The 17,130-nt window shown below is 41.2% G+C and overlaps 1 protein-coding gene across 2 annotated transcripts in view; it reads left to right on the top strand.

Annotated features, from left to right (window-relative positions):
* Nucleotides 1-2,593: 2,593 nt before the first annotated feature.
* ACBD5 (acyl-CoA binding domain containing 5) overlaps nt 2,594-17,130 on the top strand; it is a 31,460-nt gene continuing 16,923 nt past the window's right edge. The window contains exons 1-6 of one of the 2 annotated variants that reach the window (XM_051612070.1): nt 2,594-2,684; nt 2,882-3,042; nt 4,341-4,461; nt 5,945-6,017; nt 9,684-9,795; nt 9,924-9,956. In XM_051612070.1, coding sequence (XP_051468030.1) covers nt 2,967-3,042; nt 4,341-4,461; nt 5,945-6,017; nt 9,684-9,795; nt 9,924-9,956 — 415 coding nt within the window. In that variant the 5' untranslated portion in view covers nt 2,594-2,684; nt 2,882-2,966. The other variant, XM_051612071.1, reaches the window with a different exon arrangement.

Below are 17,130 nucleotides of genomic sequence, written 5' to 3'. Positions count from 1 at the left end.
GATGGGCATCATGTCAGTTTTTCTATCACAGCTCCCAATGTTCAGCTTCTCATACATTGGATCAAAGAAAGATTAAGAGCTGGTTGTACGTACAATTGCTTTGGAGACTGGCGGAGCAATAGAAACACAACCCAGTTCAACACATAGATTGTAATTAGATTTTACAAGCATGTGGTCATTCCCAATAGGTACTCTGCAGACGACAGAGAAACGTCACCCAGTTTGGTGCCCAGCTTGAGATAAAGTTGCAGATCCATTCCTGGCTATCTGCAGCAGATGAGAGGGTTTCCTTTATTGCCCGTACTCCACATTTGATTACTGTTAACCCTACATGGAAGTAACTGCCAATGAGAACGCAAAATGTATACACAGGGACAGCTAATAGCAATGCTAATTAGTATTATATATGAGCATATAAATTAATTAGTCCTTTGTGATATGTTCTCACAGGCTCACCAGTGCTCAAAAATTGCCCCTCATTACTATTTCATCATTGTCTTAGGGCACAGCGGTACTGGTTATTTTGGGTTACTTTAAGTGCCTCATTCTGGATCTGCAGATTTCACACTCTCACACATCTTCAGTGCAAAGAGGGCAGCTTCTGCTTCTGCACACAGCCATTAAATAGGTTGTCATTTGCATCTCTTTTAGAGCCTACTTCCAGCAAAAGTCTGGGAACATTAATTATAAAAATGCAGACTGTATTTCTCTTAAATCAATTAAAATGGTAAATGTCATTGTAGATTTTCTCAGGTAAACAGAATTTACACGTCAGCTGGTCTCGCGAGAGGCCCTTAATTTTTTATTACTGTTTTTTGCAATTAACTCCTTGTATGCTCAAAGAATTGATATTTACACAGAGACCTGCTTATCTTCAAACAAACACTTCCCTTTGATCTGAGCTTCTGTCATTCCTACCTTTATGGATAAAAACCAGGATAGATCTTAATATGTAGCTCACAAAAGCTTTAGAGCTTTTGTGCTCTAGCACTCAAAAAATAAAGAGAAATTAATCCGTAACATTCATGTGAGTTGTGCAGTGGTGTTCGTAACACGGGTTCATCGTTTGCCCAGTGTGGGGAATCCTATTTGAACACCTCTGGAAGTGTCAGGTCTTCTCCAGCAAAGCTATCCCCTGGCCAGCCGACCTTGTGGAATGTACTAGCTCAGCAGAGCAAGGGCTAATCTGCTCTAATTCCCTCTCTGGAGCTTCTCTTTCCCACCAGAGGGCATATGCTGTGAGTGCACAACTGCCTTCAGAGGAATTAAAAATACATATTGTGTACTAGATAAATTAAGTGACTTGAATGCCAAGATTTTGTACTCAATTCTATTCAAAGGGGTTATTAATTCACCCTGCTGCTCACTGGGCAAATTATTCCACTTGCTACAAAAGCAGTTGGTTTAACATAGTTTTGTTTGACTTCATGGAGCGCTGGATGCGCAGCGCTTCTGAATGAGGCCATTCATTCATTCTGGGACTGAGCTGTACTGGTATTCACCCTCGTGCCCAAATACCACGGAAATAGTTACTTTCTAGGTTCTAGGATTTTAAAACCTCATGCCTAAAATTTTAATGTAAATATTAACCTATTGAAGAGATTACAAAAATATTTGGCTGCAGTGGTAATTTAGGAGAATTATATGGAACTAGGTGTGAGCAGCATGATGGCTGAGGTGGGGAGGAAGCAGCAGACTGCCAGGATTGTGGGGGAACTCCTGAGGATCACAGAATCACAGAATCATAGGGGTTGGAAGGGACCTCGAAAGATCATCTAGTCCAACCCCCCTGCCAGAGCAGGATCACCCAGAGCACATCACACAGGAAGGCGTCCAGGCGGGTTTTGAATGTCTCCAGCGAAGGAGACTCCACAAACTCTCTGAGCAGCCTGTTCCAGTGCTCTGTCACTCTCACAGTAAAGAAGTTCTTCCTGATATTCACATGGAACCTCCTATGTTCCAGTCTGCACCCACTGCCCCTTGTCCTATCACTGGACATCACTGAAAAAAGCTTGGCTCTGTCCTCCTGACACCATTAAACATTGATGAGGTCGTCCCTCAGTCTCCTCCAAGCTAAAGAGACCCAGCTCCCTCAGCCCTTCCTCATCAGGGAGATGTTCCACTCCCTCCATCATCTTTGTGGCTCTGTGCTGGACTCTTTCAAGCAGTGCCCTGTCCTTCTTGAACCGTGGGGCCAGGATAACCCAGCTCCACAAAACGGGTGGAGCACAACACGTGCCTTATCGTGCAATTGTGGACGTGCTTGTATACCAGGGAAGAGGAAGGGTAGCAAGACGAAGAAGGCAGAGAGAAACAAACAAGGGGAAAAAAATTCAGTTTCCTCAGCCCCCAGGAGCGACACTCTCAGGGCTCAGGACCGAACCCGCCGTGGCTCCGAGCAGCTCTGGGCAGCCCAGGTGGGCCCAGGGGCGAGCGGGCCCAGATGCGCCGGGCGAGCGGCCGCCCCAGCGCAGCTCCCGCCCCTCGCTGCCGGGGCTGCCGGGGCTGCCGGGGCTGCCGGGGCTGCCGGGGAGGAGCGGCCCGTGACGGCGCCGGGGACGGGAGAAGCCGCGGCGGGGGGACTACACTTCCCGGCGTGCCCCGGCGGCCGCGGGGCGGCGCGAAGGGAGGGGAAGCGCTTCGCCCAGGGGGACACAAGATGGGCGTCTGAGAGCGGGGCGGAGGTAGGGAGGGCTTGTCGGCTGGGCTGGGCTGGGCTGCGCTGGGGGTGCTGCGGGCCGTGCCCGGACCGCTGGGTGGGTTGTGCTGTGCCCTGGGGAGGGGAGGCCCGGGGCAGGGCGCGGCAGGGCGGGCACCCCGCCCCCTGCCCGGGGGTGGGCGCGGGTGGCTTCCCGGCGCCTCTGCTGTGCTTCGGGGGCAGGAGCCGCGGCGAGGGAGGCTGAGCCGAGCCCGCCCCGCTGGACGCGGCCCGGCGGCCGAGGAGGAGGCGGCGAGGGGACGGGGACATGGCGGAGACCGGCTCCGTGCACGCCACCAGGTTCGAGGCGGCCGTCAAGGTGATCCAGAGCTTGCCCAAAAATGGTAAGTGGGGCCTGGGGGGCGGCGGCGGGGGGGGAAAGTCCGGTGTCATCGGCGCGGGGCCCTGCCGCCCGGCGGGCACTGCGGGGCGAGCGGGGCCCGGGCAGGCGTGGCGGGGCCGCCGCGCTGCTTAGGCCGGAGCCGCCCTCCCTGGGCCGCCCCGGGCGCCTGTCAGCGGGCGAAGGCTGGAGAGCAGCTTGGGGAGGTCTCCCTCAGTGCTGCTGGCCTCAGTGCTGCTGGCCTCAGTGCTGCTGGCCTCAGTGCTGCTGGCCTCAGTGCTGCTGGCCGCCTGTCCTGAAGAAACGCCGGTTCGTGGGCTTCGGAGCCCGCGGCGAAAGTTGCTCAGGGAGGTGCCTGGAGGAGGGGACCTGTCCGCTCCCCCCGGCCCGCGGGAAGGTCTCTGCCCTCCTGAACTCCTGGTTTGGCGGCTTTGGAGCCGTTACCGTGATTTCCCTCTGCCGAAGGAGTTACCGGAAAAAAAAACACCCAAAAATCAGAATATATCTTTTGGATAAGAGGAATATAAAAAAAGCTGGTGATTAAAAAAAATAATTGTTTATAATCTGCTTCATTAATTCTGGTGTAAGCAAACTGGGTTTGTTGAGATCCTAAGTTAAAGGTCACTATGCTTCTAGCAACTGGGAATCAGACCTTCAAGTATTTGATTTAATGGATTAGTTATTAATCTTCCCTGACAGCTGTTACAGTTTTGTATTTACATTTTCTACCTCTGACAAAAGTGTATACTCCGAGGAAGAAGAGAAAAGAAAAACAGGAGAAACAGTGAAACTGTTTCTGAAAGTGCTGTCAAATACCCAAAGTAAATAAAAACACTGTGCTTCGGGTTTGTTGTGTTTGTTTTGTGGAGTTGTTTTCTGTTGCTTTTGTTTGGTTGTTGTTTTTTTTTTATTCTGGAGGCTGTCAATAAGTTACTGTTTGTAACAGTAAAGTGATTTGCAAAATGCTTTGTTTACTCCAAGCTAAGCCAGTCCCATTAAGTGAAAGGACACTTGCTTTATGTTACTTGTTACTCTTTTTAAAAAATTCGAATTGTGGAGTCTGACCTTAGGAGTAGTAAGGGTTGTAGTCCATTAAACTCAGTCTGAAAACTGCTGTTTGTGAAGTAAATATTGTCAGTGGTGCTGGTACGCAGTGGATGAAGTGAAGATGTTATGTTCCCTATTGTGTTGAATTGGACTGTAACAAACCACAGCCTATTTTGTTACAGAAATACTAAGTTGTAAAATACTTAATAATATTCTTGATTACAATATAATTGTATTTTTAAATGCTTTTACTAGGTTCATTCCAGCCAACGAATGAAATGATGCTCAAGTTCTATAGCTTTTATAAGCAAGCAACCCAAGGACCCTGTAACATTCCACGACCTGGATTTTGGGATCCAATTGGTAGATACAAATGGTAAATTTTTATCAGTTGTTGTTTTGTTTTGCCTTTTTTTATACTTAAGGTGAGATGTTTAGAAGAGTGGGACTTGGAGAAAAAGTTTAGTGAATTTATTTATTTTTAAAAATACATTTACAACCTCTGATGCTTGAATTAATTTTCTGTCTTGTGTTCCAACTTTCTAGCTCAGATGATTTGTAACTTCTCAGAGTTGCAGGTGAAAGCATTCCCTCTGCAGGTGGCAGATTTTTCTTGGGCAAGCACAGTCATGGTACTGCAATGTTTAACCCATGTTGTAGAACAAAATTGTAGGTGCTGTGCAAAATGCATGATGTGGATGAATGTCTGAAATTCTTCCTTCTCAAGTTTTCATGTATGATGTGAGCCTGAATTAAGCAAGTACTCACTGACAGCATCAATAGAGCTTCAAGCTCCTGGGGAGAGGGTTGGTTTATGTGTCTTTTCTGGTTTATCTACTCGGTGGCAGGGCTTCTCATTGCCTCTGTTTTCCTTGTGCTGGATTCACCATATTGCTAAGAAATGTATGAAGAGCCATGTGAATGCTTTGCTTATTTTAATAATGATCTGTCCTGAAGAACAAGTATTATTGCTGTCTTTACAGTCATGGTCTTATTTGGATCTATTAAATTATTCCTTTGACTTTTTTTTTTTTCTTCTTTGCTTCCTTCCTCACCAGTCTCCTCAAGACAGGTTGAAGGGGGGTATCTGCAGAGGTCTAGGGCAGAAAGTTTCCACCCACCTAGTTGATTGTAGCTGAAATGTGAGCCACCAACCTTAGAGTTTTGCTCTAAGTAGGGCACATAATCTGGCAAGAGGAAGTGATACTGTCAAGTCAAGTGCAAGACTGAGTAAGGAAATGTTTTATTCCAGACTGTGTTCTGACAGAGTCCATGTGCAATACTGATAATTTTCACTGGAGTTTTATGTCTTGCAGAGTGGTAGAGACTGAGATGGCTTTTTAGGTCATAAGTAGCTGCTGTGGTAACTGGAGGCAATGGTTAATCTATTTGCCTACTTGACTGATGTGTCTTTCCCTGGTTGCTAAACTTGAAAAGGACAGATTTTTTTTTTTCTTGTAGCCTCTTCTAACTTCCTGACACCTGTTTCTAAGTGCTGTCTGAAGCATGTGTCTGCTCTTTTTCTGCAGTAGAGGATTTTTAAATCAACTTAATGGAAAGAGAAATGTGTGTGTCTCATCTCTGGGCTCTTTAACAACTTACTGGTACAAGTTCATAGGTGGTCAGTGAGGAACTCTTCAGTCCCTAGGCTCTTCAGTTTGTTGTTTCTTTGTTAATGTGTTACTATATAGTAATTCTAACAAATTTCATATTTGGACTTAAAAATGTGGATTGTTGTTGCGTTTTATTTGTAATGCAGAAACTTTGGGCATTACATAACTGACCTACTTAAGGCCAGGCTGAAAAAAAATCCTGTAAGCCTTGAAGATACTGAAGATGTATGTGCCTTTCTTTCCTAGGGATGCCTGGAGTGCCTTAGGAGACATGTCCAAAGAAGAAGCCATGATAGCCTATGTTGATGAAATGAAAAAGGTAAGTTTACTAATGAGTGGAAGGGAGGAGGTTCTTGCTGATTACTACTGTCAAACCTCTAAATGAGCTGTTCCCCATGTGAACTGTTACATTTCATTACTCTGCTGTTTTGCCCATGAGGTGAGGTAAATTGTGTGGTTCCTTCCAAAGTTGTGGAACTTGGGTTGTTTTCAGGGGAACATGAGGGCTTCAGCTGATACAAATCTTAAATGACAGAGCTAAAGAAAGTGAAGTATTGAAGTCAGGGTAATGGGGACAGTGGGGAAAAAAGTGGATCTTAAAAGTATGGCGAAATATAAGTTAATTTACTGCAAACTGCCTCAGTTCTCAGAGTTGAGAGAGGTAGGTTATCCTTATCTTGCAAAGGGAAAAAACAGCCCTCTGGAAGGACTTCAGGAGCAAGAGTCTTAATCTCTTGGAGACATGAATATAATTGAATATGTAAACTTAATCATCTTTGATTTTTCAAGAACATTTTTTATTTTTCTCAGCAACCTGAATTTTTCGTATTTGTCATGAAAATATTCCTTGTATATGACAGTTGCAGTACAACAGTTAGAATTTACTCATTTAGTCTGTCTTTTTTGGAATAGATAGACCCTACAAGCAGTTGTAGTTACTACATTAATCAGGAACTGCAGCATTAACTAAAGTAAACATTCAGAATGAAGGTGTCTTGTCTTTTATTAACTAACCCTTTTTACTGCAGTATTTTCACTGAAGGTCTTCCAAGTGGCCTTCCCAGTTTAAAGATTATTTACTGTAAATCTGGATAGAAGTATAATTGTAATCTATTATTAAAATGAAGTTAGCATAAAGGAGAGAAAATATAAGTTCTACTCCAAATACACTTTCATTTCTCCTAGGCCACTGTCTTGACATTGAACTCGAAAGGGTTTAATAATTGATTCAGCAAAAACTTTTACTAGTCAAGGAGCTGGAGTCTGACTAATGTTCTTTTTCCTGTCTGAAATTTTGTAGGTTAGTTCCTGCTGTTATTACTGTAGCTGCTTTAAAATGAAAAATAACTCCATAAAACACTGAAGGCCAAATACTATTTTGGTCAAAAATCCAGCTAAATTTTAATTTGAATGCAAGCCATGAGATTTAGTGCTTCATTTCAAATCTCTGATTCAAAAATGTGTTAATACTTCTGTAGATATGGTGCCTTATATTTTTTCAATGTAGTAATTGGTTTGGTCAGGATGCTAACACTAAGTGAAACTGCAGTGTTTGTTCTGAAGAAGTCCTAGTAAGCCTCCTGTGTGGAAATGTACTCCTTGACCCTAACAAAGCACAAATATTCTACCTCTGTACAGATTATATTGGAGAGCAAATGACTTCTTGCCTCACTTAGCTTTGAAACTGGGGAGTCTGTTTGCCCTCCTCTGGTGCTGTTTCAGCTCTCACATTTAAAATACTAGCTTCAGCTTTTCCAACCTGATTGATTCCACTTGAAATACCAGTGGAGTGCATTTCAAATGGATCCACTGGGTTGTTCTGTCAGCACACACTGCACTGATCCTTGTGGGGTTTCTCTGGGCATTGCACTGTTGCTGCATAGGGATCCATGTATAAGGGGGAAAAAAAACACATATATACTGGTATCACAGGAACAGGACTGTGTTTTTGAGAGTGGATAAAATTGCCATAATCCCCCCCACCCCTAGGGCATGTCCCTGGCATTTGCACGGTATGTTTGGGCTATACGTGCATTGGATGATGCTGTCACAAGACACTGATACTGTAAACTTGTTTGGTGTTTTTTTCTCCTCTGTGGAGTAGCCTTGAAAATTTGGGCTGTTGAGGAATGTGTCTAGGTGAGGTTTCGAGGTGCTAGTGGGAAATTATCAAGAATGTCTTAGCTAATGTGAATTGGAGCTCAGGTGCATTTTGTTTAAGGTTAATTTTTCTTCCAAGTAGAATTCCTGAAATTTTATATTGCAATACCATTTAAACAAATTTATTTGCACTGCAGATACATTGTCTTGTATCACTTTAAATGAGTGATACCTTAGCATAAAAAAGTGTTAACACTACATGGTGTTTCCAGATTAAATCGAGTATTCATATATGAATAGTCTGACATCCAAAGAAAACAGTACTTTGGGCTACATAGTAAGATTGTATATTATGCCTAGTGGCTATATAAGTAAGCAATTGGTTTTGTTTGCAGAAGTATTTGTTCTTTTCTTGCTCACCCAAAAGCTATCAGCTGCAAAACTCTTAATTTAACAGAAGCTGCATGGTGAGATTCTAAAAATTGCTCCAAGTTGCAGAGAGTACATTGAGGTCAGTTTAGAACAGATGAAGAGCAGTTATGTGCAGATACCCTAGAAATGCAGGTATTACAGTGGAGACTACAGAATTAAATACATAGCAAATACAAGTGTTACTAAAGAGTAGGTTTCTGGTTTCTCTCAATGCTGTTGAAGCTTATAAAAAAACCCCTTAAACTTGCAAAACTGTTTTGTCTCTGGTTCGTATCCAGCTCTGTATCTGAGCACTGAGCATGTCTCTCTAACAAATATGGAATGAATTACATACACTAAATACATCAGAGAAGTGGCACTGGTTGACAGGGTTGTTGTCTCTTCGTATCCTTGATGAGTTTGCAAGTGTTGCCTTGTGACCTGCTAGCCTGCCTGGAGCTCCTGCTTTGTGAAGTTGTGCTGTAGCTTCTGCTTCTGCTGCTTACTGATGTGCTTGGTGCTTTTAAGCAGCATGTTTTGTGACAACTTGTACCTCCACCTGTTGCTTTCTTGGTGCTCTTCTGGAAGAGGAGGTATACTGCACACTGTAGCTGTCAGCTCTTTGCTTCTAGCTGAATCCCTCCTTCTAGCTATTGCCTCTTAAAAAAAACAGTAATAAAAGAGTAGAGGACGAAAGAAGAAAAAGCTATCAGTGAAAGGATTGGTTGAAATGACTTAAATAAGAATGGGATAATAATATGCTTTCAAAATAATATGCAGTTATCAAATCTCTTTTGTTTAATCTAAGATGACCATCTGATAGGCATCTAAAAGAGTATTGGTTTTGTAACTTAAAATGAAGGTATTTTTGTCAAAGGAAGAGCTCCAAATGGCTTCAAGAGCAGAATTTGATTCTAGTTTGCTTTGCTAAGTATGTCTTTGCACTGTCCCAGTTTTGCTGTATTCTGTCCATTTAGTTGTTTGGGTTTAGATGGACTCAGTAGGGCACTCTTGATCTTGTCCTTACATTCTATTGAAAATGTCAGGGTTAACAAATACAGAGAATCCTCTACGAAAAAAATCTTTCAGTTCATTTTCTCTGTGGGAAGACTTGTCTATAAAATAAATTGCCTCAGATAACAGCAGCTTGTTGAACTTTGGTTTACTTTCAAATTGCTGAAATAATGGATTCCAAGGTCTACTGTTCTGAGCTGGTCCTTGAGTAGTGGCAAATGCATTAGCTCTCCCATCTTCTCTTCACCTAAACAAAGTTAATACAGCTAATTAAGGTTCTTGTTTGGTGAATTAGGTTTATGTTATTTTCATTTAATGAAAAAAGATTTAAAAATCAGAATAATGACTTTGTGACATGTTATCAAGTTTTACAGTGACCAGCATTTTCTAAAATGTGTTGAAATAAATGAATCTTTGAAATGCTGTTTCATAAGATGCTTCATATTTTGGACTTGTGCAGATTCTTGAGAGTATGCCAATGACGGACAAAGTTGAAGAACTACTGCACGTAATAGGCCCATTCTATGAGATAGTAGAAGACAAAAAGAACAGAGGATCTGACCTAACCTCAGGTTCGGACAAATTACTTCCTTTGTACTACTCATAATCACAACTCCATTTTTTTTGCGGCTTGTTTTCTATCAATGATTTTAAAGCTAAACATTGCATCTTTCTCTTCATTCTCTTTATCATACGGCAGTTCGAATGGAGAAAGTCTCTAAGTATTTGGAAGGTAGGAATAATAAATTATGTGTAAATCCGTCTTTTCCATTGTTTAGGTGCTTCCTGCTAATGCTTTTGACTTCTGGGCTTGCCACCTCATTAGGCTGGATTTTGTTTTATTTTGCTTTTGAGGTACAAAACAAAGTTAGACTCAGGAAGCTACACTTCTAGTCCTTGTCTGCAGGCTTTTTGAGCTGCTCAAGGAACTCCTTCCTGCCAAAAAAGGGTAGTATTTCAAACAAACAACGACTCTAGTATTTCAAACAAACAACTCTTCCAACCAAATCTGTTTTCTGCTTTTCACAAGGAACAATTATTTGAAATATGTACTGCTACACCCCAATGTAGCTGTGGACTATAAAACTGCATGCAGAGGTGGTAATCCAGCTCTGTCATCTGATTAAAAAAAAATAATTTAAAAAATCCACAATCAAAATCCATGCTTTTGAAATAATAATTTATCTAATACATACAGAATCCAATATGGGTTTTTCCAAGCTTTCAAGTTAGTTTTCTGAGGCTCAGGTTCATGAATGGAATATCTATTTAAACATTTTAAATCTCTGACAAGTGGCAAACCTAGTGGTGTCATAGCTACATAAAAATCAGTGTGGTGATTTTTATTTAGCAATACCATTGTGAGAATTTTTTTTATAAAAACAGTTATGTTACAGATAATGCATTCATAAGTTTGTAATATAAGCCTTACAGTTATGTAAATCTATCTTAAAATTACAATTAAGTTTTGTCTTGTTGCATTTCAATTTTTTAAACAATTTTTTAAAAATCTATTGCACAAATTACTTGGTTTAATGTGTTTAAGAAGTAGGAGTGAGTTAAGTTACCTTTTGTATGTGGCTTTTTTCCTCCTGCCTTCAAGGAACATGGTTTTGGTATCAAGTCTCAAAGAAACAGAAACAGTTTTTCATTGGTTTTGAGGAAAGATAATGGCAGAAGTTTTAAAATGGCTATTTTGAAAGCTGTGTGACTTTTTCTCAACTGAAACTGTTTGTGCTTCATATCTGGAATTTAATGAGCTTGCCTGACAGCTGGATTGATGGGCAAGATTTTAAGAGTATCAGTAGATTCAGGTCAGTGATCTGTGTAATAAGGATTTACCAGGACTTGGTGTTTATGGCATGGTGCCAAAAGCCACTTCTTAAAAAAGTGACTTACCTAGACAAACAGAGAATCATGGAAATTAAACCATACCTGTCTCAGTAACAAATTTAGCATACTTGTTTTTTACAGAGGCAGCTAACACATGAGGCAGTGTAAATAAAATAGAATAGCAAATTTCAACTTGATTATCTTGTTCTGTCAGTGTTGCAATAAATGTGGTGATATGTCATCATTCTTATCTTTTAAAGCTGCAACATCTGATTATGCCACAATGAATTAAGACAGAATTTTTACGAAGTCTGCTGCATAACTTTGCCATTCCATTTAAGACTTTGAAACCCTTTCTTCAGCACTTTTACCATTTCCCCTATTAAAGGTGAAGCTGGAAATAATAATTATTGTTTACAGTGCAGGTCTTAAAATACTTCACAGAAATACGGAAGCATGTGTAACTTCAGTCTTCTAGATACATGCTCAAGAATAGAACCAACCTTCCCAAGTCTGTGTTTGAGATAGCGTAGACATTGCTGACAGTACTGTTACAAATTTTACAAATTGACAAACAGTTATGTTTTGATTGTGCTAGTTCCTCTAGTCCTGTTTCTTCCCCTGCCCCCAAGACCCTACTCTCTGTAGCTTCTCTTGTGGAATGTGTTTATTCATGGGTCAACAAGTGGTATGTTCTGGAAACTGGGGCCCTTCTCTTGAGTCTCTTACTTTATACTGTACTCTCTCCATCTTCTGGCTCATTCTATTTTGAGTTTGCCTTCCGTTCTTATTCCATCACATTTTAGACTGTATGAAGACCATTACTTAATTGTGCAAGAATTGCACACCACCTTCTCAGAATCAGTCCTATAGTTGAATTAGTTGAAGAGCTCATATCGAAGTTTTGTTGTATCAGCTGTGGCTGGTGTATTGTCTCTAGCAGATTTGCCTTAACAGAAAAATGTAGCCTTCTAAAATGGAATGTCTACTTGTGGTTTAATTGAAAATGTTAAAACCATTAATACACTGTCTTCTTGAATCAGTAGAGCTTGTGGCTCACCTTAATAAAGAACACTGAAGCCTGATATGCCAGCATTGAAATTACTTGTAATATCTACTAGAAAATAAGGATCAACTTGCCAGATGCATAGGTTACAAATATCCAGATTTGAATGCATTGGTAAAGAAAGGAAAACAGAGAAATCCCTCCAATAGGCTGAGCAAATCTGAGGGGTATTTGAAAAGCATGTGACCTGGGTAGCGGTTGAAAGCTCATCTAGCAACTGAGTGAGCGGCTTAGATTCTTTGGAAAGTTGAGTCAATAGTCTCTTTCTGACAGGTATGAAGTACATCTTTACAGCAAAAATCATTGACAAAGCATTTTCAGGTACATAAGACTACACATGAAAGAAGAAAATGGGCTCTTAGCTGTCACAGCACAACAGAAGAGAATAGATAAATTGCAGTATTACAGAAGGACTCCTGTTTGCAGCTGCTGGAATGGTAGAGGAAAGACTGTCAGGTGTGGTGGTGGGGGTGCTTCAGAAGAGCAACCTTTTAACTTCTTGCACTTGCTAATAAATGTGCAAGAAATCTCATGTCCAGGCCATGACAAGCTTCAAAATACCGTTGCTCAGTGAACTAGAAATTTTCAGAGTGGGCAATTAAACTTTCTTGTTATGTTATACCTGAAGAAGACAAAGTTGGACTAGAATTAGCACCCTGCTGATCTGACACTAGGTGAAAAACAATGAGAGTTTCAGAACCAATTCATCCTTCTCAATGTTTCTTTGAGAATGTTTGTCAATGTTTGTTTTTTTTCTGAACATGCATAAATCCAAAGAGGGACTAGAAAATCTCAACCTGGCAAGGCCACACTAATTTATCTCAACAACTAAGCAAAGAATCTGTAAATTGTTCAGAAGTCCTAAAGGAGAATGTTCCTTTGTACGCTTCCTGCTTTGTGACAGGGCCTTTAATCTGTTTTAAAATCCTACTAAATAAAGATGATCCTTTGCCTTTATGCTGAGTATTAGTACTCTTTATAAGCCTTTGTGAAGACTAAATGTTGCCTCCAGTAATGACAAGTTATGCACTGCAGAGACTGTGGAAAGTTTCAGCATTATAATACTCTAAAACTTTGTCATCCTAATGAGTGTTTCTCTCCTGAAAGCTTTGCTCCCAGCTGTGTTGCAGTTGTACCAAATGAAGCCCTGTTGGAGCAAGGTGGCTCATATAGCTGTGTGTGCAGCTTTGGGCAGTGCTGACTGTGGTGCAGCCAGTCTGTGGTAGGAGCCCATACAGGGCACTGCTTCAGTAGCAGCTTGTGTGAATGGCAGCACTTGCTCGGTGTCTTCCCACATGGGATGTGGGAGCTAGGTTTAAAACAAGATACTGAGGTCTGTGTGCTTTTAAAACAAGCAAAGACATGGGCCCCTCAGTTCAGGAAGGACAGGGAAGTGCTTGAAAGAGTCCAGCGCAGAGCAACAAAGATGATTAAGGGAGTGGAACATCTCCCTGATGAGGAAAGGCTGAGGGAGCTGGGTCTCTTTAGTTTGGAGGAGACTGAGGGGTGACCTCATCAATGTCTACAAGTACATAAAGGGTGAGTGTCAAGAAGATGGAGTTAAGCTTTTTTCAGTGATGACTAGTGATAGGACAAGGAGTAATGGATACAAATTGGAGCATAGGAGGTATAAGGTGAATATCAGAAAAAATTTTTTTACTGTGAGTGACAGAGCACTGGAACAGGCTGCCCAGAGAGGTTGTGGAGTCTCCTTCTCTGGAGACATTCAAAACCCGCCTGGATGCATTCCTGTGTGATGTGCTCTAGGTGACCCTGCTCTGGCAGGGGGGTTGGACTAGATGATCTTTTGAGGTCCCTTCCAACCCCTAGGATTCTATGATTCTATGAAAATGCTTCTATTTCAAAGGCAGTAGTTAGTACAGGACATGGGTAGGCTTAGAGGGGAGGACTGTGCTTGAAAAAAGTTAGTTGGGTCTTAGTTATTACTTTCCAGGTAGACATGCTCTTGTTCTTAACATGCAGTTTTCTAACTGTGCTTCTGTAGATTGCATATGATTAGTTTCTCAAAGAGCTTCTCATATTATTTTCAACATACTTGCTTTGTGATGGAGCATTTGGGAGCATGCTTTTCCTGCTTGTGGGGGGGCCTCTTCTGTGAAGCACCCTCTCTTTGCTTCATAAGGTCACTTTATCATTTTTTTTACTTCAAATATACCTATTAAACTGATTTCCTTCCTTCTACTTCCTCATTTTCTCATTAGGGTTTTGAGGAACTCGATGGCTGTGAATCTTCTTAATGCTTTGTAAGAAGGGGAAAAAGATCTAAAATCCCTGTTACTCTGAAATTGCTGTGCTTTAGTAGGATATGTTGAACGGGTAGCAGCACCACAACTAGGAGGTGGTTAAGGCAGGTCAAGCATGGGGCAGGAGGCTCTGGTGGGTGGGTGAGAGAGGTTTTTAAAATTCTGTCCTTTAGACTTTTTCTCCTCTTCTGGTTTCCAGTGATCAGCTAATAGTTATAATCAAGTTTACCTATTATATTTAGGGAGGCTAGTGTGAAACGTGATATACAGGTATTTTTGCTAATATCTCAGCAGTTCAGTAGCTTACTTTCAGAAGCATCTAGAACATTCTCTGCAGCATTTGCTGCAGGATGGGATTATTACAGGATTAAGGGCTGGGCCAGCAGGTGCCAAAGTCAGTGGAGAGTTTCAATGAGATGTGGATCAGTGTCTCAACAAGCTGTGGCTTGTTCTGTTGCCATATATATCTGCTTCAGGCCCTCCAGTTCAGATCTGAGCCTGCTTAGTTACCTCTCTTCAGTCTGATGGTTTTTTGCCAGTGCTGGCGTTGGAAAGCCAACATGAAGGTGTTGGAAATTAGGGCAGGGCATCAGTGTAGCTGAAGCCTGAGGATATCAACAGTGCCTCTCTCCTCCAGAGTAGTAGAGAATACGTCGCTACAGAGTGAACAGCAGAGTAACCAAAAGTGAAAATGTAAGAATAGAAATTGTTTCTTTCAAAGTGGTAGGGGCTGAGGGAAGCTTTCTCCAATGAAAATAAAAGTCTTGTCTGTATTCTGTTTCATGCTGGATTGAGTCAACAATAACAGTTTTTGTGCATAATTCACCATTGGACCTGGATTTTTTTTACTTCAGCTAGATCACAGTTCCTGCAGAAGGGAAAATACATTGTCAAAAGTTCTTCAGATTTTGAGAAACTTAGCAGATGTGCCCACTTGCTATAAAATGTTGGTGTCTTGCATTTTAGAGGTCTCACTTGTAGTTAAGATGAGAAAATTGAAATCCAGATTTGTCACAGTTCTGTTCTACAAAGACAAGTTACTTAGTAGAAGCAGAGGTATTGGAGGCTGGAAAATAACAGATATAAGCAGTCATATTTGATTGCTCTCAGAAAAATGTTCAGTGATCATAGGGTGGTGTTTCATGCTTAACTTTGTTATAGCAAAAATAATTACTTTAATCATAGCCTCTAAGATATATGGAAAAGCCAACCTCTTCTTATCTGTGAGGCTGTGTTTAATGTAGGTGTTGTAAAAGGCCATTCAACTGGTAGGCTTGGAGTAGGTGGTAGGAGAATATAATCTTAATTGTTATTTCCTGTTTGTTTGGGTTTTTTTTTTTCTTGTATGGGCCACAGCAATTTTTCAATTCAGGCTACAATACTATAGATCAGTGTTTCTGGACTATAGGTGACTCAGCTATATGTTTTTCTGTTGCTTTCAAGCACAATTCCGTTTTCTTTATGGAGGTCTTGAGTTTGCTATGTTCATGTTTTGTATTTTCTGAGACAAAACTCAGAGAAGTGTAATGTTCCTTTCTACTTCAGAGTTCCAAATGTTGACTTTATCTCTTCCACACAGAAAAGAGCTTAGCAAGTCTTGCTCATTCTCCTGGAGGGAAGTAATACCAGACATGGGCACATCTTGGATCCTGGAATGATTTTACTATTCTTGCAAGTTAATGTAAATATCTAAGAAGCAGCTATTCTTTGTGTTCATTCTCACAAGTGATCGTTGGCTAAAGTGTTGACAGTAAGTTGGCAGAGCCTGGATCCAGTGGTCTCGCTGCATATGCACCATCTAATTGAGCTGCCTGTGCTTGGTGGCCCTGTATTCTCACTGGGCTTTGTGGAACTAGTTGCCAGTGCTGGGAATTCCTATGGGACAGCTTCTGTTCTCCCTGGGCTGCTCTGTCAGGAAATCCCAGGCAGGTTCTCTCTCCTGGCATAAGGCTCAGGGGTGACAGGGAGGAGAGAAATCTTTCTAAGTCCACCCAAAAACTTGGTAACTTTTTGCATGGAAAGTATTTGGAAAATTCAAGGGAACAGGTACTGGTGATACGGATGGAGATGAGAAGCTCTATAGATATTGAAAAGTGTAAAGGTCCAGGATTACTAGACAGTAATTCTAAATACTGTATTTGCAAGTTAATGTTTAAGAAACTGCTCTTGTCTATGTTCTTATCCACAAACTGTTGGTTTGATGTTTATAAATGGTAAATAAAGACATGGCTATTATTGATTGAATTGTTGGGGTTTTTTAATACCATGGCATCTCTGAATGTAACAGCTTGAAAAGCACATGACCAGCAAGAGGAATGCGGAGAAAACAAGGCTGTAGCCTTTTGGAGTGCATTAAAAGAAAACTAGAAAGGAGGAGAGGCTGATCTTTCTCTGTTATAGTCAAGTTTAGGAAGACTAAACAACAAAAAAAGAAAACTGTATAGAGGAAGATCTGGCTGCCAGAATCTTTTGCTTAGGGAACAGATTTTTTTCAGGAAATTTACACTTAATGCACTTAAAAGTCATAAACAAGTGGTAGTAAAAGCAAAAATTGTATTTTTCTGTGTATATTTTTTACATACCTTTATAAAATCTCTTTCTTTGTGATGGCAACTTGTTTGAGTACTGTAGAACAGATGTTACAAAAGCAAGTTGGGCCCCTGGAAATTTTCTTTGTGGTGTGCTATATTAAAAAGAATGGAAGGAAATGAGGGTATAGCAACTCTTATTCTCACTGCAGAGCT

This window comes from Apus apus, chromosome 2 (genome assembly GCF_020740795.1).
Source record: "Apus apus isolate bApuApu2 chromosome 2, bApuApu2.pri.cur, whole genome shotgun sequence".
NCBI classification, from domain to species: Eukaryota; Metazoa; Chordata; class Aves; order Apodiformes; family Apodidae; genus Apus; species Apus apus.
This window is presented reverse-complemented; position numbering and strand designations above follow the sequence as displayed.